The sequence below is a fragment of the Hippopotamus amphibius genome, chromosome 7, assembly GCF_030028045.1.
Source record: "Hippopotamus amphibius kiboko isolate mHipAmp2 chromosome 7, mHipAmp2.hap2, whole genome shotgun sequence".
Taxonomy (NCBI): Eukaryota; Metazoa; Chordata; class Mammalia; order Artiodactyla; family Hippopotamidae; genus Hippopotamus; species Hippopotamus amphibius.
This window is the reverse complement of record NC_080192.1, coordinates 123,441,911-123,465,486: the sequence shown is the minus strand read 5'-3', so window position 1 is coordinate 123,465,486 and position 23,576 is coordinate 123,441,911. Positions and strand designations below refer to the sequence as shown.

Sequence of the window (23,576 nt, the reverse complement as noted above, 5' to 3'; positions counted from 1 at the left end):
GAGATTAATCCTTTGTCTGTTGATTCGTTTGCAAATATTTTCTCCCATTCTGAGGGTTGTCTTTTTGTCTTGTTTATAGTTTCCTTTGCTGTGCAGAAGCTTTGAAGTTTCATTAGGTCCCACTTATTTATTTTTGTTTTTATTTCCATTACTCTAGGAGGTGGGTCAAAACAGATCTTGCTGTGATTTATGTCAGAGAGTGTTCTTCCTATGTTTTCCTCTAGGAGTTTTATAGTGTCTCTCCTTACATTTAAGTCTTTAATCCATTTTGAGTTTATTTTTGTCTGTGGCATTAGGGAGTGTTCTCATTTCATTGTTTTACATGTAACTGTCCAGTTTTCCCAGCACCCCTTATTGAAGAGGCTGTCTTTTCTCCATTGTATATCCTTGCCTCCTTTGTCACAGATTAGTTAACTGTAGTTTATCTCTGGGCTTTCTATCCTGTTCCATTGATCTATATTTCTGTTTTTGTGCCAGTACCATACTGTCTTGATCACTGTAGCCTTGCAGTATAGCCTGAAGTCAGGAAGCCTGAATCCACCAACTCTCTCTTTCCTGCTCAAGATTGCTTTGGCTATTTGGGGTCTTTTGGGTTTTAATACAAATCGTAAAATTTCTTGTTCTAGTTCTGTGAAAAATGCCATTGATCGGGACTGCATTGGATCTGTAAATTGCTTTGGGTAGTATAGTCATTTTCACAATGTTGATTCTTCCAGTCCAAGAACATGGAATGTCCCTCCATCTGTTTGTGTCATCTTTGATTTCTTTCATTAGTGTCTTATAGTTTTCTGAGTACAGATCTTTTACCTCCTTGGTTAGGTTTATTCCTAGGCATTTTATTCTTTTTGTTGCAATGGTGAATGGGATTGTTTCCTTAATGTCTCTTTCTGATCTTTCATTGCTAGCGTATAGAAATGCAAGAGATTTCTGTGTGTTAATTTTGTATCCTGCAACTTTACCAAATTCATTGATTAGCTCAAGTAGTTTTCTGGTGTCATCTTTAGGATTTTCTATGTATAGTATCGTGTCATCTGTGAACAGTGACAGTTTGACTTCTTTTCCAATTTGGATTCCTTTGATTTCTTTTTCTTCTCTGATTGCTGTGGCAAGGACTTCCAAAACTGTTGAATAGTAGTGGTGAGAGTGGACATCCTTGTCTTGTTCCTGATCTTAGAAGCAGTGCTTCCAGTTTTCACCACTGAGAATGATGTTTACTGTGGGTTTGTCATATATGGCCTTTATTATGTTGAGGTAGGTTCCCTCTATGCCCACCTTCTGGAGAGTTTTTATCATAAATGGGGGTTGAATTTTTTCAAAAGCTTTTTCTGCATCTATTGAGATGATCATGTGGTTTTTATCCTTCAGTTTGTTAATATGGTGTATCACATTGATTGATGTGCGTATATTGAAGAATCCTTGCGTTCCAGGAATAAACCCCACTTGATCATGGTGTATGATCCTTTTAATGTGTTGTTGGATTCTGTTGGCTAGTATTTTATTGAGGATTTTTGCATCTAAATTCATCAGTGATATTGGTCTGTAATTTTCTTTTTTTGTAGTATCTTTGTCTGGTTTTGGTATCAGGGTGATGGTGGCCTCATAAAATGAGTTTGGGAGTGTTCCTTCCTCTGCAATGTTTTGGAAGAGTTTGAGAAGGATGGGTGTTAGCTCTTCTCTAAATGTTTGATAAAATTCACCTGTGAATCCATCTGGTCCTGGACTTTGGTTTGTTGGGAGATTTTTAATCACAGTTTCAATTTCATTACTTGTGCTTGGTCTGTTCATATTTTCTATTTCTTCCTGATTCAGTCTTGGAAGGTTATATCTTTCTAATATCTGTCCATTTCATCCAGGTTGTCCACTTTATTGGCATATAGTTGCTTATAATAGTCTCTTATGGTGCTTTTTATTTCTGCAGTGTCCATTGTAACTTCTCCTGTTTCATTTCTAATTTTATTGATTTGAGTCCTCTCCCTCTTTTTCTTGATGAGTCTTGCTAGAGGTTTATTGATTTTATTTATCTTCTCAAAGAACCAGCCTTTAGTTTTATTGATTTTTGCTATTGTTTTCTTTGTTTCTATTTCATTTATTTCTGCTCTCATCTTTGTGATTTCTCTCTGTCTACTAACTTTGGGTTTTGTTTGCTCTTCTTTCTCTAGTTTCTTTAGGTGTAAAGTTAGATTGTTTATTTGAGATTTTTCTTGTTTCTTGAGGTAGGATTGTATTGCTATAAACTTCCCTCTGAGAACTGCCTTTGCTGCATCCCATAGGTTTTGGATCATTGTGTTTTCGTTGTCATTTGTCTCTAGGTATTTTTTGATTTCCTCTTTGATTTCTTTAGTGATCTCTTGGTTATTTCTTTATATATTTTTTTATTTTTTATTTTTTGCTCTTTATTGGAATATAATTGCTTTACACTCTTGTACCAGTTTTTGAGGTACACCAAAGTGAATCAGTTGTGTTTATACACATATCCCCATATTCCCTCCCTCCCGCGACTCCCCCCCAACTTCCCCGTCCCAGCCCTCTAAGGCATCACCCATCATTGAGTTGATCTCCCTTTGTTATACAGCAACTTGCCACTGGCTGTTTTACAATTGGTAGTATATATATGTCTATGCTACTCTCTCACTTCGTCCCAGCTTCCCCTTCGCCCCCTGTCCCCCAATCTTGGTTATTTAGTAGCGTATTGTTTAGTCTCCATGTTCTTGTGTTTTTTACAATTTTTTTCCTGTAATTGATTTCTAATCTCATAACATTGTGGTTGGAAAAGATGCTTGATACAATTTCAATTTTCTTGAATTTACCAAGGCTTGATTTATGACCCCAAATGTGGTCTATCCTGGAGGATGTTCCATGTGCACTTGAGAAGAACGTGTAATCTGCTGTTTTTGGATGTAATGTCCTATAGATATCTATTAAATCCAGCTGATTTATTATGTCATTTAAAGCTTGTGTTTCCTTATTAATTTTTTGTGTGTATAATCTGTCCATTGTTGTAAGTGGGTGTTAAAGTCCCCCACTATTATTGTGTTACCGTTGATTTCCTCTTTCATAGTTGTCAGCATTTCCCTTATGTATTGAGGGGCTTCTATATTGGGTGCATATATATTTATAATTGTTATCTCTTCTTCTTGGATTGATCCCTCGATCTTCATGTAGTGTCCTTTCGTGTCTCTTGTAATATTTTTTATTTTTTTTATTTTTTTATTTTTTGAAATTTAAAGAAAAAATTTATTGAAGATCTGAAAAACAATTTGTAAAAGATTGACTTTTCCAGAAAACTATAGCTACACAATGCATTGCGTCTATCATGTTAAAACGTGCATTAGACACAAATACAAAAACCATGAAACAAGCCACCATTCTTCGACAATCTGAGCAAAGATAAAATGCCTAAGGAACAACGTGGATGACTTGCAAAGGATGGGCTCTTTACTGTAAGCACCATAAAAAATGGGGGGGAGCACAAATGGATGAGTGTGCTCAGTTATATACACTGAATTGAACCTTTGGCACTAGGAATCAGAGCATTCTGTCATATAGCATTAACACATATTATAAAAGTGTGTAGTGTCAAAGGAATAGAACCACCAGCATTCAAAAGCAGCTTTGTCAACTAAGCAATAAAACACTCTACAGTATGTCTCTCTGTTGTCCATCACTGAATACACTGGTAGCAACTTTGAAATGAAAAAAAAAAAAAGGAAAAGAAAAAAGGAGCTGTAACCCCTTTTATTTTCTCTGTTTAAAATCAAACAGAAAACAAAAATCAATTCTGTTATACACTAACATTTCCAAAGTACATCATTTGTACAAGAGAAGGACTAAGAAACAAAAATGTGTTTACAGAGATCCAAACATAGTGAGTAGAAGCGCCTCACACAGCCTTCCGATGGTACTCTGGAGGAGCCACTTCATAATCGCTGGCACTAAACAAAGTTGCAGAATTCTTTGCCAGGTATTTTAGGAAATCATGAAGATAATTCAGTAATAAAGCAAGGCTCTTCTCATCCAGAGGTGTATAGGCCAACATTGCTCCAGTTTGTACAAATAATCTCAGTAGATGTGGCACTCCATACACCTGGGACATGAGTGCATCAGGGTGATCTGCGAGGATTTCAGCACACTGTGGTCTCTCAAATTTGTAGAGCAGCTGAGTGCCCAACATGACATTGAAGTATTCCTTTATCCCTGCCACAACTTCATTAACAGCATACTCCTTATTATCTGTGTTTCCTCGAGATTTCTTGTAATTTGCATAATCCTCTAGAATGGAATCCACATTCTTCTTGGCAGGAAGATAAAAGAGCTGTTTTTGCCAGGTAATTAAGTCCCAGTCATCAACAAGCCATGGTTTTAGCTCTTCAGGAATCTTTACTTTAACTTCAACTCTGTTCATGAATGTTTCCTCATTCTCAACAGTAGGATCTACTCAGGCCCTTTTCTTGCGAGGAGGCTGAGGTGTCTCACTGGTACTACCACCATCTCCATTTCCAGGTGTTTTCTGTTTGTTCTTTTTTGTTTTCACTTCAACATTTTTCTGCTGCAGACCAGAAGTCTTCTTTCCAGGGGCAGCCCCTCTCACCTTCCCTTCTGCATACTGCTCCTGATTGGCTTTTTGAAGTTCTCTTTGTTTCTGCAAATTGGTATCCACGTATTTGAGCACTCTGCTTTCTGGAACCCATTCATCCCAATTTTTATTCCAACCACTGTAATGTATAAAGTATTTCACTTGTTTATCCTTTATGGCAACCTTTACACACTTTGCTTCATAAAGAAGAGGTCCATGGAAGCACAGCACTCTCTCACCCTCCTGGAATTTATATTTTTTATTTTAAAGGCTATTTTATTTGATATGTATATTACTACTCCAGCTTTCTTTTGATTTCCATTTGCATGGAATATCTTTTTCCATCCCCTCACTTTCAGTCTGTATGTGTCCCTAGGTCTGAAGTGAGTCTCTTGTAGACAGCATATACCTGAGTCTTGTTTTTGTATGCATTCAGCCAGTCTGTGTCTTTTGGTTGGTGCATTTAGTCCATTTACATTCAAGGTAATTATCAATATGTATGTTCCTATTACCATTTTCTTAATTGTTTTGTTTTTGTTTCTGTAGGTCCTTTTCTTCTCTTATGTTTCCGGCTTAGAGAAGTTCCTTTAGCGTTTGTTGTAGGGCTGGTTTGGTGGTGCTGAATTCTCTTAGCTGTTGCTTGTCTGTAAAGCTTTTGATTTCTCCATCGAATCAGAATGAGATTCTTGCTGAGTAGAGTATTCTTGGTTGTAGGTTCTTCCCTTTCATCACTTGAAATATATCCTGCCACTCCCTTCTGGCTTGCAGAGTTTCTGCTGAGAAATCATCTGTTAACCTGATGCGGGTCCCCTTGTATGTTATTTGTGGTTTTTCCCTTGTTGCTTTTAATAACACTTCTCTGTCTTTAATTTGTGTCACTTTGACTACTATATGTCTTGGTGTGTTTCTCCTTGGGTTTATCCTGCCTGGGACTCTCTGCACTTCCTGCACTTGGGTAGCTATTTCCTTTCCCATGTTAGGGAAGTTTTCAACTATAACCTCTTCTGATATTTTCTCGGGTTCTTTCTCTCTCTCTTCTCCTTCTGGGACCCCTATAATGTGAATGTGGGTGTGTTTAACATTGTCCCAGAGGTCTCTTAGTCTGTCTTCAGATCTTTTCTTTCTTTTTTCCTTACTCTTTTCTGCATCAGTGATTATCACCATTCTGTCTTCCAGGTCAGTTATTCGTCCTTCTGCCTCAGTTAATCTGCTATTGGTTCCTTCTAGTGTATTTTTCATTTCAGTTACTGTGTTGCATATCTCTGCTTGTTCTTTATCCTTCTAGGTCTTTGGTAAACTTTTCTTGCAACTTTTTGATCTTTGCATCCAATCTTTTTTCAAAGTCCTGGATCATCTTCACTCATTATTCTGAATTCTTTTTCTGGAAGGGTGCCTGTATCTTCTTCATTTAGTTGGTTTTTTCTGGCATTTTATCTTGTCCCTTCATCTGGTACAAAGTCTTTTGCCTTTTCATTTTCTGTGTCTTTCTGTGGCTGTGATTTTCAGTTCCACAAGACGAAATACTGCTGATACTGCTTGATTCTGCTGTCTGCCCTCTTGTGGAGGAAGCTGTCTAGGAGCTCGTGTGTGCTTCCTGATGGGAGGGACTGATGGTGGGTTGGGCTGGGTGGGCAGAGCTCAGTAAAACATTAATCCAATTTGGTGGGCGGAAGTCAATGACACTTTAAGCTGCTTGTCAGCAAGTGGGTGCGGCTGTGTTCCCACCTTGTTGGAGGTCTGGCCTGAGGCGACCCAGCACTGGAGCTTACAGGCTCTTTGGTGGGGCTAATGGTAGACTCTGGGAGGGCTCACACCAATGAGCACTCCCCAGAACCCCTGCTGCCAGTGCCCCCATTTCCTTGGTGAGCCACAGCTGCCCCCCACCTCTGCAGGCAACCCTCCAACACCGGCAGGTATGTCTGGTTCAGTCTCCTGTGGGGTCGCCGCTCCTTCCCCTGGGTCCTGGTGAACACACTTTTTTGTGTGCCCTCCAAGAATGGAGTCTCTGTTTCCCCCAGTCCTGTGGAGGTCCTGCAATCAAATCCCACTGGCTTTCAAAGTCTGATTCTCTGGGGATCTCTCCTCCTGTTGCTGGACCCCCAGGTTAGGAAGCGTGATGTGGGGCTTAGAACCCTCACTTTAGTGGGTGGACTTCTGCCGTCTAACTGTTCTCCAGCTTGTGAGTCACCCACCCAGCATTTATGGGATTTGATTTTAACGCGATTGCGCCCCTCCTACCATCTCATTGCAGCTTCTCCTTTGTCTCTGGTTGTGGGGTGTTTTTTTGGGGGGTTAGTTCCAGTGTCTTTCAGTGGATGGTTGTTCAGCAGTTAGTTGTAATTCCAGTGCTCTTGCAAGAGGGAGTGAGCACATGTCCTCCTACTTCGCCATCTTGATTCTTCTCTCTGCCTTCTGCTTTTAAATTGCATTAAAACATATGTAAAATAAAATTTTCCATTTTAACCATTTCTAAGCATACAGTTTAGTATTTTTACAGGTATTTAATATATACATTCACTTTGTTGTGCAACTATCACCACGGTCCATCTGCAGAACTTTTTCATCTTCCCTAACTGAAACTGTACCCATTCAGTAATTACTACCCATTCTACCTCCCCCCAGCCCCTGGCAACCACTATTCTACTTGCTGTCTCTATGAATTTGACTACTCTAAGTACTTGATATAAATGAAATCATACATATTTGTCCTTTTGTGTCTGGCTTATTTCATTTAGCATAATGCCCTCAAGGTCTATCCATGTCACAAATGGCAGGATTTCCTTCTTATGGCTGAATAATATTTCATTGTATATATATTTGTGTATATACAGTCACCACATTTTCTTTATCCATTCATCTGCCAACAGACATGTAGGTTGTTTCTAAGTCTTGGCTGTTGTAAAACTGTAGTCTTGTCACCTAGTCTTGTTCAGTCTTTCTTTTTAATTATATTTCCCTTCTTCCCCTTCTTTTTCCTAAATCAAGGACTTTATCATCATTTCCTTGGCCTAATTAGAGTAGTGTTCTGATCTTATAATTTTTATTCTCACACATCTTTAGTTATCTGCTATTTTGCTACTGATGTCATCGTTAAAAGTTGCAAATCTGGACATAATATTTTCCTGTTTCAAAATTCTCTCCTTTGCATACTTAAGAAAATTAAAAGTCGTTAAGCACGATGAAGCCTCTGTCAACCTTACCAGCCATCCACCTGTCTAAACTGTTCATAGTTTCAGTGCTACACAGGGTTTTCATGCCTGTGCACATGCTGCCTTCACTGTCTGCAGTATCTTGCTCCCATCATCTTGCTCATCTTTGAAGACTCAGAGCAAATGTCACCTCTTCTTATATTTAGCATTTCTGGATTATCCCTACCCCAGTAGGCTTGCCACTCACTCCTTTGTGCATCCATGATACCCTGTAGGACTTCTCCTTTGTACCCAAAATCCTTAATTATATTTTTCACATATGTGTTTCCTGCCATTTCAAAGGTAGGAACTATGTCTTTACTCATGTTTCTATTCCCAGCATATGGGAAAAAGTGAAAAAGAGTACATGGTCAGCTTTGTAACCATTGGCATTTTGGTCTGTCTTGTTAATAGAACAGTGAACTACTGATGAGATGTTGCACTTCAGTCACAATGTTGCTGTAACAAATTCCTGGAGAATCTCACCTTGTGTAATTCCTGGGAGATTTGAAAATTTTTAATAGTAATTATTGGAAAGTTACTGTTTACAGCAAAATTGATAGAATAAATGATGATTTCCATTAGTCTTTCTGTATCAGAAATTACTATTAAAGGTTTTTATTTGTTGTGGCAAATAAATATATATGAAATATTTATAGTTGATGAGTACATTGAAAATATGTTATGGGGCAATGCTTACATGTTTTTTTCTTCATTATCTCTCATCACACTAATTAACAAAATTATTAGTTATTTTCTCCTAAACTTTGGCAAGGAAGGATTCTGAAAACTTTTTCTTTTCCTTTGCGATGCTCCCATTGCCAGTAATGGCCAGCTGTTCTAAAATAGTCCTGTTGCTTTACATAAAGTTTGGTAGATTAAATTGTAACAAGCTCAGTGAAGCACACATTTAAGATTTAGAATTTTTTTTCTTTTTAGTAATTATTTTGCTGTAGACACTGCGTCAGCCATAGCCATTGCTCTAATGACGTTTGGCACCATGTATCCCATGAGTGTGTACAGTGGGAAAGTATTACTCCAGGTAAGAGTCTTCTTTCAGTATGCATGCTTCAAATTAGCTGTGTTCTTTTACCAGATTATAAAACTATATGTTCTTCTACCAGATTATGAAATTTTTAGCTACTGGAGGGCCCTGTTGGAGATGAAGCCAAACAGTAATCTCTGCAATTTGTATAGTAAGAACCAGAAGAAATTATACTGGTGCACAGAATAGGCACAGATCTTCATGTGTTTATGATATGACAAAAGCAGAAATGAAAAAAATTTACCTCTAATGATGTTTCAGTAAAAACAATATTACTTAAAATCTTTTTTAGATAATTATTTTCCCTTAATAAATGTGCTTTGGCTATTGTATAATCCAGTTGTGATTGTTTTCTTATTTCCTATCCTTGAATTAGTGGGACTTTTAAATTTCAAATTCAAAATTAAAAATGAGAAATCACTACTTACTGAAACAATAGGAACACCTATAGGCAAACACCTACACAGAGAGGTAGTTTCCCAGGACTAGATGAATATGTAAGCACTACTTCTCCTTCTGTCTTTCCCTCATGCCTTTTCTAAAACTTACGGGTTGTTTGTATCTCCCGCTCCTGAAGCAGTAATAATAAGTTATTAGTTTTATAGAGCTGTGCCTTTCTTAAAGATTTTTTTGTTGATTAGTTGGTTCTTTAAGGCTTATTTGGTTCTAGAGATAGCAGCTTCCTTGCAAGATAAGAAATAAGCATGGGCTGATTCCTGATGTTCCTTTATTAGTGGGTCAGTTGAACCCTCACTTCCCTAAATGATGATAGGGCACATGTGAAACAAAGCAGAGGCTGTTATAAAACCCAGTTTTTTTAGTATCAGGACCACTGTTGCAAAAATTTTTTCTCTCTCCAGATTCATATTTTGTTTATTTTTTTCTGCAGACTACACCACCCCATGTTATTGGTCAGTTGGACAAACTTATCAGAGAGGTAAGATGGAATAATAAGTAAAATCATTTTAACTTATAGTTAGAGAATGCAAAGAGGGGGTACAAATAATTTCAACTGTTTCTAGAATTTTATTTTAGGGAAGTTTGTGTTCTTTATAATGATATAGTAGGAGACATAACATAGTGACAAAAATAGAAAAATTTGACAAATTGCTCAGTCTGGAAGCCAGATTCATTTGAAATAAGTGTAGAAGATAATGGTCTAGAGACCACACTATTTTCTATATAAATGCTGTGATTTTTATGATTTTGTATTGAAACCTAGGATTCTGCTTAAGTCAGAGGCCATTTTACATGGTGATTGCTTCACCACATAATATGTTGGTTTATAGGTTTAGATTTTGTATTATAAAATTCCACCTGTTAACTAATGAAGGAATAAGATAATCAAATTATTTTAAACTATTGGTTGTCAGTATCACAGAGGCCACTTTGACAAGCTAGCCGCTTGTCTCAGCTAGTGGAGTCTATGCCAATGTACCAATGGGCCACACAATATATATCTGGCCTTGTAATTTCATTTTGGCCCACATCCAAATAACATCCTGTTTGTACAGGAATTTGTTAAAAGGGAATACAGAGAAAGAGATGATTGAGAAAGTAAAAAAAGTCTTGATACTACAAGTGCTGGATATAAATATATACTGTACTAATAAGATGAAGAGAACTACACACTGTTGAACAAGGCATGGATGAGGAAAGTAACGACCTAATTCCAGAGGGATTGGTGCAGAGAAGAAACTGGAAAAGAAGGCCCTGGCTCAGTATCGCACAAGCAGAAATGGTATCTTGAGTGAACGGTCTGGGACTTCTTTAAGCTAATGAATGTCTTCATGCAGGGTTTGGCCGTGTCATTTCTAGGCTTAAAGCAAATCCATAATGTGACTGAATTGTGTGGGATATGTCAAATACAAAAGCCCTGTTTCTGTGTTTTTGATTAGGTATCTACCTTGGATGGAGTTTTGGAAGTCCGAAATGAGCATTTTTGGACCCTAGGTTTTGGCTCATTGGTATGCTTTCTATATATTACTTTAGTTATAGTTTAAAACATAGTTTATAATTTTTAAAACTGTAAAAAGTATTTCTTCAAAATTTTTATAGATCCTTTGATTCCCATTTTTGTTCACTAAAGTAAAAAATGTAGATGGATTCAGTAACCTAATTGGGATTAATTAAGGGATGTTTTTCTTCATTCATTTTTTTCTTTTCAAGCTAAATCATCTTAATACTGGGCTGTCCAAGAAAAGAAAAATCCATAGTCATACATTCCTAAACATGAAAATATTGCAAAAGTAAAACCTGCTATTATTTTCTTTTTATTAGAGTTCTAATTTTGGAGATTTTTGCTGAATATGTTAAAGAGTTATAATAACAGCTGCTTCAGCATAAAATTCCATGTTTTCCAGTCAATTTACACCTCATTACCAGAGAGACTTTGTTATGGCATGATTTTATTCCTGTGTCAGGAATGATGAAGAAATTACAAAAAAATACCCAGAAAAAAAAAATTGAACAACCATAATCCTATCATGTAGAGAAAACTGCCATTGATGTTTTGGTATGAATACTTATATACTTACTCTTTTTAGAAAATGAGGTCATGCTGTTTTATAATTTGCTGTTTTCACTTAATATATCGTGAACAATTTTTCATGTTATTAAATATTATTCTTCTACAATATCATTTTTTAAAAAACAGACCAGATTTGACTTTTCTAACATAACACAGATTTCAGATTTGGCAGATTGGGGTTGGTCCAACAGCTCAATGATATCACTACTTTGCAGTCTTTAGTTTCATTTTTTGTTGTTGTTGTTATAAATATATTTATTTATTTTTGGCTGCATTGGGTCTTTGTTGCTGCGTGCGGGCTTTCTCTAGTTGTGGCGAGCGGGGGCTGCTCTCCGTTGCGGTGCTTGGACTTCTTTATTGTGGGTGACTTCTCTTGTTGTGGAGCATGGGCTCTAGGCACGCGGCTTCAGTAGTTGTGACACAAGGGCTTCAGTAGTTGCGGCTTAAGGGCTCTAGAGCGCAGGCTCAGTCGTGGTGGTGCAGGGCTTAGTTGCTCCACAGCATGTGGGATCTTCCCAGACCAGAGCTTGAACCCATCTCGCCTGCATTGGCAGGTGGATTCTTAACCACTGCGCCACCCAAGGACAATTCCTGCAGTCTTTAGTTTCAGACCTATGCTCTTATAGTGGAAAAATGGCTGCTTCATCTCTTCCCTTCCTCTCTTCCCGTCTCTAGTCATTTTGGATATCTAAAACTCATGCCCTAGCAAATTCTTCAGGAAAGGCCCTTGGGAACAATGTTTCCTAAATTTTTGAGTGTTGAAAACAGTTGTGAACATTATTCTTGAAAATCATTTAGCTGGATATAAAATCCTGAGCACACATTTTATTTCCTTGAGTTTCTTAAATATTTTACGCCATTTACCTCTGGCAGAAAGCGTTATCGTGGTAAAGCCTGATGACTCATAGTCTGATTTTTTTTTTCCCTTTATATGTGACTTGATCTTTTTACTCTGTGCCTAAAAGATTTTTTTTTTAAGTCCAGTAATTTTACTAGAATATGTCTTGGTGTTGATCATTCTGGGTCAGTTATTTCAGGTATGCAGTATACCCTTTCAATAATGTTACTTCAAAAACAATTCTTTAAAACTTTCAGGAAAGTTTTCTTTAATTAAAGTTCATAGTATTCTATTCTCTTGCTTTGATTTTCTTCTTTGGGAACTCTTATTATAAGCATGTTGGATCTTTGCATTTCTTTCTTATTTGTTATTTTCTTTCAATTACTTACTATCTCAATTTCCTTTTGATTTTTAAAACTTCCCTTCTTTTTACCTAGTATTTCTCTTACAGTATACGTGTATGTTTATTGCTTTGCTAGTTTAATCTTTGTTTCTGAAATGATTCTTTTTGTTTTTTGGCCATGCCACTTGGCTTGAGGGATCTTAGTTCCCATACCAGGGACTGAATCCAGGCCCATGGCAGTGAAAGTGCCGAGTTGTAACCACTGGACCGCCAGGGAGCTCTCTGAAATGATTTTTTTTTTCTTGTATTTCTAGTTGCCACCTCATTTCTGAGGTTTTCTAATTTTGATTTATATTGTTCTTATTTCATGTCTTTTAGCTTGGTTTGAAAAAGTAGGCAATATTTCTCAACTTTGTAGGTAAATCTTTTCGATCTTTTATAATCTGTTCTGTATTTTTTTTTTCTTAAATAACTTTGTGTGGGGTTTGGATTCAGTCCTTTTCTTTTGCTCCTTTTTATGTGAAATTCATTTTCCTGAATTTTAAAATGAAGAATGGTTTAGGGTAATGTGTCTAAATTCATGGTTCTAGAGCTCCCTCTTCTAATGTGTCTGTGAAGTGAAAGTTGTTTTTTTATTTTCTCCTGGTTCTATTTTCCCATTTGTATCTGAACCTTCTTTATCCTTTGTCTCTACTCTGCTGCTCAATTTAGATTCTGTTCCCAGCTGTTTCTTCTTAATGTGGGGCTTTGTACTGGAAGGGAACTTTGCTTGATTACTTTTGGGAGCTCACAGGGTTTAGACCACTCCAGCCTTTCATATATTATTGCAGACCCATTGTATTCACCCACTATTGAAATGTGTCAGACCCCTCCATTTGCCCAGGTGCCTTTCTCAAATTCACTGTCCTAGATTTCCATTAAGAGCTAGTTAACTGTTGTGAGGTTTTGAGGTCAGTCAGATGCCCTATTGCATCCTCCTCCACAGATGCTGATACCTTGCACGTCTTATAGTTTTGTATTTGGGTTTTCTTAAGGTATTGTGTTATCTAATTTTTTGTAGATGTTGTCCATAGGTTTTTGGATTTGCTGTCTTAGTTTCTGTTTTTATGGGGATATTTGAGGCATTTCAAAAAAGTGCCACCACTGCTTCTGTCTTTCAAGAATCCCAACATAATTCATAATGACTGCAGAATTCTGCAATATATGAATATGCCACATTTTATTTAATCAGTCCCATAATAGACAAGTTGTTTTACATTTTTCTCATATAAACGGGGCTGGGGTGAATATCTTTATGGAATAATCTTTGTGTATACCCATGATTATTCCTTAAGATTAAATTTTAGAAGTGGGTTTTGTTAGTCAGAGGATATCCACATTTTTTATGGCTTAACACAAATTGCCAAATCGTTTTCCAGAAATGATTTTACAAATTCACAGTCCCCCGGTAATGCAGTTCACTTTTAATCATTTCTTTAACTGTACTTACTGATAGTAACAAACTAGTAGACGTGTTTATTTAGTTGGGTGGCTTATAAACATAATCATCTCTGCCTTTCAGAACTTGGCCATCCAATAGCCACACTGATGTAGTGCCTAATTAAGACAAAGGAAATTAATAAAACAAGCTTTTGAGCTGCCAAGAGTAATTGTCAGAAAAGCTATAGATTAATGCAAACACCATTATCATAGGAGACTATTCAAGCTCATACTTGGAAATGGTTTTCACTTATTTTAATTACTTTGACTTATGTATCAGACTAAAAGAGGAGATACAGTATCTTTTATAGTTTCCTATGATGACAACTGAAAGTGGCAAAGAAAAGGGAGAAATCAAAGATGACTTGATTTCTAGACATGGCTTGTCTTACCTAAAAGTAATAAAATGGAAGTCAAATTCAAGCAGTAACACATTTTCTTTATCTCATGATTAGCAGTAACTCTCTTATTAGTGCTCAAGCCATAGATTTAGACCCATTGTAACTAAGCCAACTATTTTGCTACTTTAGGTGCAGTTTATGCTGTTATAATTGTTTCTTTTTTTTTGAAATCTGAGTTTAAAAATCAACATGGAATGTCTGCTATATATTTTGTTTACTGTATATTTTTGTTTTGTTTTTTGCCTTTTTTTAATATGTATTTTTAAAGTTTTTGTTAATACAAATAGTGCCCCATTGTTAGAAAATTTAGAACTTATAATTAAGTTGAAAAGAACAAAAACCCTTAATAATTCTACCATCTAGAGATAAGCGCTGTCATTCTTTTTTCCCCCCAAAATAGTGATTTGATATTTTTATGGATTACACACCACACTAAGTTATAAAATACTGACTATATTCCCTGTGCTATATATTACATCCCTGTGACTTACTTATAACTGGTAATTTGTACCTCTTGGTCCCCTTCACCTATTTCACCCCTTCCCCCACCCCTCTCTCCTCTGGTAACCATTAGTTCTTTGTATCTGTGAATCTGTTTCTGTTTTATTATATTTGTTCATTCGTTTTGTTTTTTTAGATTCCACATATAAGTGGAAACATACAGTATTTGTCTTTCTCCATCTGATTTATTTCACTGAGCATAATACCCTTCAGGTCAACCCAAGTTGTCACAAATGGCAAGATTTCATTCTTTTTTATGACTGAGTAATATTCCATTCTATATGTATACCACATCTTTATTCATTTATCAGCCAGTGGGCACTTAGGTTGCTTCCATATCTTGGCTGTTGTAAATAAGGCCTCTATGAACATTGGGGTGCATGTATCTTTTTGAATTAGTGTTTTCATTTTCTTGAGATAAATACCCAGGAGTGGAATTGCTGGATGGTATGGTAGTTTTGTTTTTAATTTTTTAAGGAACTTCCATATAGTTTTCCATAGTGGCTGTGCCACTTTACATCCTCACCAACAATGTACTATGGTTCCCTTTTCTTTGTCAACACTTGTATTTTTTATCTTTTTGACAATAGTCATTCTGATAGGTATGAAGTGAAATCTCATTGTGATTTTGATTTGCATTTCCCTGATGATGAGTGATGTTGAGCATCTTTTCATGTGCCTGTTGTCCTTTTGTATGTCTTCTTTGGAAAAATGCCTATTTAGGTCTTCTGCCTACTCCCCTCACCCCCTTTTTTAAATTTGAGTATAGTTCATTTACAGCATTGTGTTAGTTCAGGTGTACAGCAGAGTAATAAAGTTTTACATATACAAGTATTCATTCTTTTTCAGATTCTTTACCCATATAGGTTATTAGAGAGTAATGGGTAGAGTTCCCTGTGCTGTACAGTAGGTGTTTGTTGGTTATCTATTTTATATATAGTAGTGTGTGTATGTTAATCCGAAGCCCTTTTTTGGGCTGGGTTTGAGGGTTGCACTGTAAGGCATGAGGGATCTTAGTTCCTCAACCAGGGATTGAACCCGCATCCCCCTACAGTAGAAGCACAGAGTTGTAACCATTGGGCCACCAAAAAGTCCCCCAAGGCCATTTTTTAATTGGGTTTTGGGGGTTTTTTTCCTTTGGTGTTGAGTTGTATGAGTTCTTTATGTCCTTATCAGACATATCATTTGGAAATATCTTCTCTCATTCAGTAGGTTGCCTTTTCATTTTATTGATGGTTTCCTTTACTGTGTAAAAGCTTTTTAGTTTGATTAGGTCCCATTTGTTTAATTTTGCTTCTGTGGCCCTTGTCTGAGGAGGCAGATCAAAAAAATATTGCAGAAGACTAATATCAAAGACTTTATTACTGCCTATGTTTTCTTCTAGGAGTTTTATGGTTTCAGGTGTTAAATTTGTCTTTAATCTGTTTTAAGTTTATTTGTGTGTATGGTATGAAAAAATGTTCTCATTTTGTTTTTTTGCATGTAGCTGTCCTGTTTTTCCAGCACCACTTATTGAAGGGACCATCTTTTCCCCATTGTTTTTTCTATTTCCTTTGTTGTAGATTAGTTGACCATATGTGTGTGGATTTATTTCTGGGATCTCTATTCTGTTCCAATGATGTGTGTGTCTGTTTTTGTGCCAGTACTATACTGTTTTGATTACTATCACTTATATAGTATAGTTTGAAGTCAAGGAGCATAATACCTTTGTTCTTCCTTCTCAAGAGTGCTTTGGCTATTTGGGGTCTTTTGTGGTTCCACATAAATTTGGGGGTTATTTGTTCTAGTTCTGTGAAAAATGGCATGGGTATTTTGATAGGGTTGAATCGAATCTGTAGATTGCTTTGGGTAGTGTGGACATTTTAACAGTATTAATTCATCCTGTCCATGAACACAAACTATCTTTCCATTTATTGATATCATCTTTAGTTTCTTTCATTGCTGTCTTATAAAATATGGGTCTTTTAACTCCTTTGTTAAATTTATTCCTAGGTATTTTATTCTTTTTCATTCAATTGTAAATGGGATTTTCTTGATTTTTCTTTTTGATAGTTCATTATTAGTATATAGAAATGAAACAAATTTCTATATATTAGCTTTATATCCTGAAACTTTACTGAATTCATTTATTAATTCTAATAGTTTTTTGGTGGAGTCTTTAGGGTTTTCTGTATATAGTGTCATGTCTTCTGCAAATAATGATAATTTTACTTCTTTCCTTCCAATTTGGATACCTCTTATTTTTTATTCTCCTCTGATTGCTGTGGCTAGGACTTCCAGTACTGTGTTAAAAAGAAGTGGCAAGAGTGGACATCCTTGACTTGTTCCTGGTCATAGAGGAAAAGCTTTCAGCTTTTCATCAAGTATGATGTTAGCTGTGGGTTTGTCATAAATATCCTTTATTATGTTGATATATGTTCCCTATGAACCAACTTTGTTGAGCGTTTTTATCATGAATGGATGTTGAATTTTGTGAAATGCTTTTTCTGCATCTGTTGAGATGACCATGTGATATCATTCTTGATATTTTTCTGTGTGTTTTAATCAAAATATGATCATTGTTGTACCTACTATTTTGTTATCTTTTAAAAACAAAATGTATGATGAACATCTTATCAAGTTAATAAACATACTTCTAATCATCATTATAATGCCTGGTACTCTCTGTCCTCCTAGTAACCTAGGCTAGAAACCTTGAGATTATGTTTGATGACTTCATCTCCTGCATTCATTATATCCAGTTGAGAATCAATCTCCCATTTATAACCCATGGAATATTATGAATCCATCTGTCCCCCTCTGGTCCCACTACATCTGTCCTATCTCAGCCTTCTTCATTTCTAACCTAGACTGTTGCCGTCATTTCCTAATTAGCAGTTATCCATAACTGTAATTTTTTTTCTTTAGACTTTTATTAGAGTATAATTGCTTTACAATGTTGTGTCAGTTTCCGCTGTATAACAAAGTGAATCAGCTGTATTTATACATATGTCCCCATATCCCCTCCCTCTTGAGCCTCCCTCCCACCCTCCCTATCCTACCCCTCTAGGTCATCGCCAAGCATTGAGTTGATCTCCCTGTGTTATGCAGCAGCTTCCCACTAGCCATCTGTTTTACATTTCACAGTGTATATATGTCAATACTACTCTATCACTTCATCCCAGCTTCCCCTCCTCCCACTCCCCTGTGTCCTCAAGTCCATTCTCTATTTCTGCGTCTTTATTCTTGAACCCTGACACTAGGTTCATCAGTACCGTTTTTTTAGATTCCATATGTATGAGTTAGCATATTGTATTTGTTTTTCTCTTTCTGACTGACTTCACTCTGTATGACAGTCTCTAGGTCTAGCCACCTCTCTACAAATAACTCAGTTTTGTTTCTTTTTATGGCTGAGTAATATTCCATTGTATATATGTGCCACATCTTCTTTATCTATTCATCTGTGTCCTGGCTATTGTAAATAGTGCTGCAGTGAACATTGTGGTACGTTTCTTTTTGAATTATGGTTTTCTCAAGATGTATGTCCAGTAGTGGGATTGTTGGGTCATATGGTAGTTCTATTTATAGTTTTTTAAGGAATCTCCATACAGTTGTCCATAGTGGCTGTATCAATTTACATTCCCACCAACTGTGCAGGAGGGTTCCCTTTTCTCCACACCCTCTCCAGCATTTATTGTTTCCAGAACTTTTGATGATGGCCATTCTGACCAGCGTGAAGTGATACCTCATTGTGGCTTTGATTTGCATTTCTCTAATGAGTAGTGATGTTGAGCATCTTTTCATGTGTTTGTTGGTCATCTGTATGCCATCTTTGAAGAAATGTCTATTTAGGTCTTCTGCACATTTTTGGATTGAGTTGTTTGTTTTATTGATATTGATTCACGTGAGTTGCTAGTATATTTTGGAGATTAATCCTTTGTCTGTTGCTTCATTGGCAAACGTTTTCTCCCATTCTGAGGGTTGTCTTTTTGTCTTGTTTATGGTTTCTTTTGCTGTGCAAAAGCTTTTAAATTTCATTAGGTCCCATTTGTTTATTTTTGTTTTTATCCATTACTCTAGGAGGTAGGTCAGAAAGGATCTTGCTAGAAACTTGTACCATAATGTTTATTGCAGCACTGTTTACAATAGCCAGGACATGGAAGCAACCTAAATGCCCATCAACAAATGAATGGATAAAGAAGATGTGGCATATATATACAATGGAATATTACTCAGCTATAAAAAGGGATGAGATGGAGCTATATGTAATGAGGTGGATAGAACTACAGTCTGTCATACAGAGTGAAGTAAGTCAGAAAGAGAAAGACAAATATTGTATGCTAACTCACATATACGGAATCTAAAAATCGTACTGATGAACTCAGTGACGAGAACAAGGACGCAGATACAGAGAATGGACTGGAGAACTCGAGGTTTGGGAGGGGGCAGGGGGTGAAGGGGAAGCTGAGACGAAGCGAGAGAGCAGCACAGACATATATGTACTACCAACTGTAAAATAGATAGTCAGTGGGAAGTTGTTGTATAACAAAGGGAGTTCAACTCGAGGATGGAAGATGCCTTAGAGGACTGGGGCGAGGAGGGTGGGGGGGGGACTCAAGGGGGGGGAGTCAAGGAAGGGAAGGAACACGGGGATATGTGTATAAAAACAGATGATTGAACTTGGTGTACACCCAAAAAAATAAAAAAATAATAATAAAAAAAAAACGATCTTGCTTTGATTTATGTCATGGAGTGTTCTGACCTATGTTTTCCTCTAAGAGTTTTATAGTGTCTGGTCTTACATTTCGGTCTTTAATCCATTTTGAGTTTATTTTTGTGAATGGTTAGGGAGCATTCTAATTTCATTCTTTTACACGTAGCTGTCCAACTTTCCCAGCACCACTTTTTTTTTTAATATAAATTTACTTATTTATTTATTTATTGTCTTTGTTGCTGCACACAGTCTTTCTCTAGTTGCAGTGATGGGGGGCTACTCTTCATTGTGATGTGCAGGCTTCTCATTGTGGTGGCTTTTCTTGTTGCAGAGCATGGGCTTTAGGCACGTGGACTTCAGTAGTTGTGGCATGTGGGATCAGTAGTTGTGGCACACAGGCTTAGTTGCTCTGCGGCATGTGGGGTCTTCCTGGCCCAGTGATCAAATCTGTGTCCCCTGCATTGGCAGGCAGATTCTTAACCACTGCGCCACCAGGGAAGTCCCAGCACCACTTACTGAAGAGGCTGTCTTTTCTCCATTGTATATTCTTGCCTCCTTTGTCAAATATAAGGTGACCATATGTGCATGGGTTTATCTCTGCTTTCTATCCTGTTCCATTGATCTATATTTCAGCATAACTGTAATTTTTCTGAATGCTGATTATGTTACTTCTGTTTGATTGCTGGAACTAAAACTCCTTATTCGTGGTTTTTAGAACCTCCTGCTAGCCTTTCTTTTTAACCTCATTACCTACCTGTCTTTCTTATTTCTTTCTGTTCTTCCTTTCCTTGTTCCCTCCTTTCTTCCTTTCTTTTTTCTTTTTCATTCTTTTTCTGCTCCCTGAAATATTGTACTCTTTTTATATAGTAATATTGCTTATTCTTGCCCAGACATGCCATGGGTTTTAATTGCTATTCCCTCAGCTTAGAATGCCTGTCTCTACCTTTTGAAATTTCATTTGACCACCAACCCTAGATTAAATGCCATCTTCCTTTGAAGTCTTCCTCAATTGGAATTAATACCTATCTTCTCTGCCCTTTAGGTGCATTTTCCATATACTTCATTTGTATTCTGCCTTGTGTTATAACATGCCTGCCTTCCTCCTACATGGCTTTCTTTTTTTAATATTTTTTAAAAGTCACATTTTATCTGAAGTGTCATAAATTAATTTATTAACTCTTTACATTGATAATTACTACTAAGTAGTTTTTAAGGAATATCGAGACATCAAGTTTTTTCTTGTTTTAAAGAAAATACCAAGTACTGTTACAACCAAATCATAAATAAAATGTTCATTTCTAATGGAATTTTCAATAGTATAATTCTAAGCAGTCTCTTTCTTATGATTTTGTCCCTTTTAGGCTGGATCAGTTCATGTGAGAATTCGACGAGATGCAAATGAACAAATGGTTCTTGCTCATGTGACCAACAGGCTGTACACACTAGTATCTACTCTGACTGTTCAGATTTTCAAGGATGATTGGATCAGGCCTGCCTTGCTGTCTGGGCCTGTTGCAGCCAATGTCCTAAACTTTTCAGATCATCACATAATCCCAATGCCTCCTTTAAAGAGTGATGATTCAAACCCTGTCACATCGACTCCAGCTAAACCTAGCAGTCCACCTCCAGAATTTTCCTTTAACACCCCTGGAAAACATGTGAGCCCAGTTATTCTTCTAAATACACAAAGACCTTATGGCTTAGGTCTTAATCATGGACACACACCTTATAGCAGCATGCTTAACCAAGGACTTGGAGTTCCAGGAATTGGAGCAACCCAAGGATTCAGGACTGGTTTTACAAATATACCAAGTAAATATGGAACTAACAATAGAATTGGACAACCAAGACCATGATGTACTGTAATTTAATTTATTTTTATGAGGAATATGGACTCCTGGACTTTCAGTTTATTTCGTAATCCAACTTTGCATCGACTGTTCAATCATTTGCTGTAAATGTTAGAAAATAGTAGGTTTGTTCACATTTCATGAAACCGATGAAACTATATTTTTGTAAGATGTATTTGGGGCAGTGAGAACCTTCTAAATGTCATAGGCTTTAAATAGGCTCCCTTTAGAAAGCGTGTTTCTCTAAATTAGAATTTTGCTATCTTTGGTTTTGTAGTTGACTGCAGTGTGATATAACATTACCTTTAAAAGAGAGCCACTTGATGGAGTGGATCTGTCACATTATTAAAAATATAATACTTTCTTCAGTGAAATTTATAAACATGCTTCTTGAGTACACATTTTAGGAAAGGGAAAAAATGTCCATTCTAAAAGTAAAAGTCTCTTTTATAGATTTTCCAAACTTAATTGCTATATTTTCCTTTGAGGTCCTCCTGAATTGTGTCTTGCAAAGTGACAGCAAACATTTTTATCAGAAATGTTAAAACATATTTTGCTATCTGGCACAATTTAAAATTTTTAATTATCAGTTTTTTAATAGTTTTTCTCACTAAAAATTTTCAGTACATTTGTAAGTGGCCCATCATTCTCCAGGTGTTTTATTTTGGTTAAATAAATGCCAAATCCTTAGGTAATATGCAGTGAAGGAATCCCAGTTTTCTCTCTTGCATTTAATCAAATACTGACATAATGATAGATTTATCTTTTTTGTCACCTTTTCATTGGTTGACTTTAATTTCTCATTTTATTAACAACATATATCACATATATTACCAAAATATGTGGAATTCCATACGTAGTAATATGATTTTATCTTTTTTCAAAGTTTCCCAAGCAATTTGAGTTTACATTATATAATTTTACCAAAACATAGTGGACCTTAGGTTATAGAATACAGTATTGTTAGATCTACAATAGGCAGTTTCTAATTTATTTTGTTTTGCTTTATTGAAAATAGTGAATTGTTAACTGTAATGAAGTGTGAGAATCATGTAGATTATTTTTTAATTATTTTCCAAATGCAAATGTTAAGGACTTTCCAACATGGCCAGTATTACTTACAAAAAGTATAACAAGCAGCAGTCACAAATTACCTATGAGTTTTTTTTTCAATTTTTTTTATCATGGGTTTTATAATTAGGTTTTAAAAATGGATTTTGAGGGTGGATTTGACTTTTCTAGAATCCAGTACTCCTGGAGATTTATGACATTTGCAGTCAGCAGCAGCTATCTAGAAAGGGTTTCTTTTGTTTTGTTTTGTTTTGTTTTTTAGAATTTGCAAGTTTCTTCAATCAACTCATCTTCTTTTACATATGAGCAACATTCCCAAATCCTGTTTCTTTACAGTGGAATAATAAACATCTAAGAAGCCATCTCTGTCAAGCAGAATTGTAGTCATCCTGTGATAATAAGTGACCATGTTCCAGATAACTTTTGCTTGATGAGGAGTTGATCATTGTCTTTGACATCTGCAACCCTGTTCAGGCATTTGACCTGCTGAAGAAATAGAGCCCAAGATATTAGACTGCCAGGGAAAATGAAACTTTGTAAAATGTGATAAGGCAGCCTGTTCTTTGATGTTTGCCTTATGTTCTCCTACTATTACTATACCTATTATTGGTCTGCTATTACAGGGTGATTTTTCCTCCATTGACCTCATCTAAATGTGAATTCGGGTCATGCGTGAAATCTGAAGAACTACCATGTACTGAGTGATGATTAAGAGGTATGTGCTGCCACGTTATGCATGTCTTCTCCATCTCTGGGGATTTTTAAAGTGCCCAAGAACTGAATACAGTTCTGTGCGAGGTTAAATGCCTATCTCCTCAACACCCATTCAGAGGTAACACCTGTGCAGTTGTCCCACCAAAGGTGCTTTGATACTCGCCTGCACTATTTGCGAAGTTGCATATGGGTTCTGAAAGAAGTGGCTCTACTTGCTGAAATTCAGTAATGCCAGCTATTTCAGGTGACATTGTTCCAGGCATTATTATATAAAGAAGTCTTATTTGCCAAGATCTGGCCAGGTTCTGAGTATGAGAATAAGAAGCTTGGCCAGCATAGGCCTAGATGTA

The 23,576-nt window shown here is 36.5% G+C and overlaps 1 protein-coding gene and 1 pseudogene across 3 annotated transcripts in view; one reads left to right on the top strand and one right to left on the bottom strand.

Annotated features, from left to right (window-relative positions):
* The window catches only part of SLC30A6 (solute carrier family 30 member 6), a 43,073-nt gene extending 21,254 nt beyond the window's left edge, over positions 1-21,819 (top strand). For all 3 annotated transcript variants that reach the window (XM_057741128.1, XM_057741129.1, XM_057741130.1), the window contains exons 11-14: positions 8,701-8,803; positions 9,696-9,743; positions 10,705-10,773; positions 20,953-21,819. In XM_057741128.1, coding sequence (XP_057597111.1) covers positions 8,701-8,803; positions 9,696-9,743; positions 10,705-10,773; positions 20,953-21,447 — 715 coding nt within the window. In that variant the 3' untranslated portion in view covers positions 21,448-21,819. The remainder of the gene's footprint in view (positions 1-8,700; positions 8,804-9,695; positions 9,744-10,704; positions 10,774-20,952) is intronic.
* On the bottom strand, positions 3,709-4,820 carry LOC130856593 (mortality factor 4-like protein 1; annotated as a pseudogene).
* Positions 21,820-23,576: the final 1,757 nt, after the last annotated feature.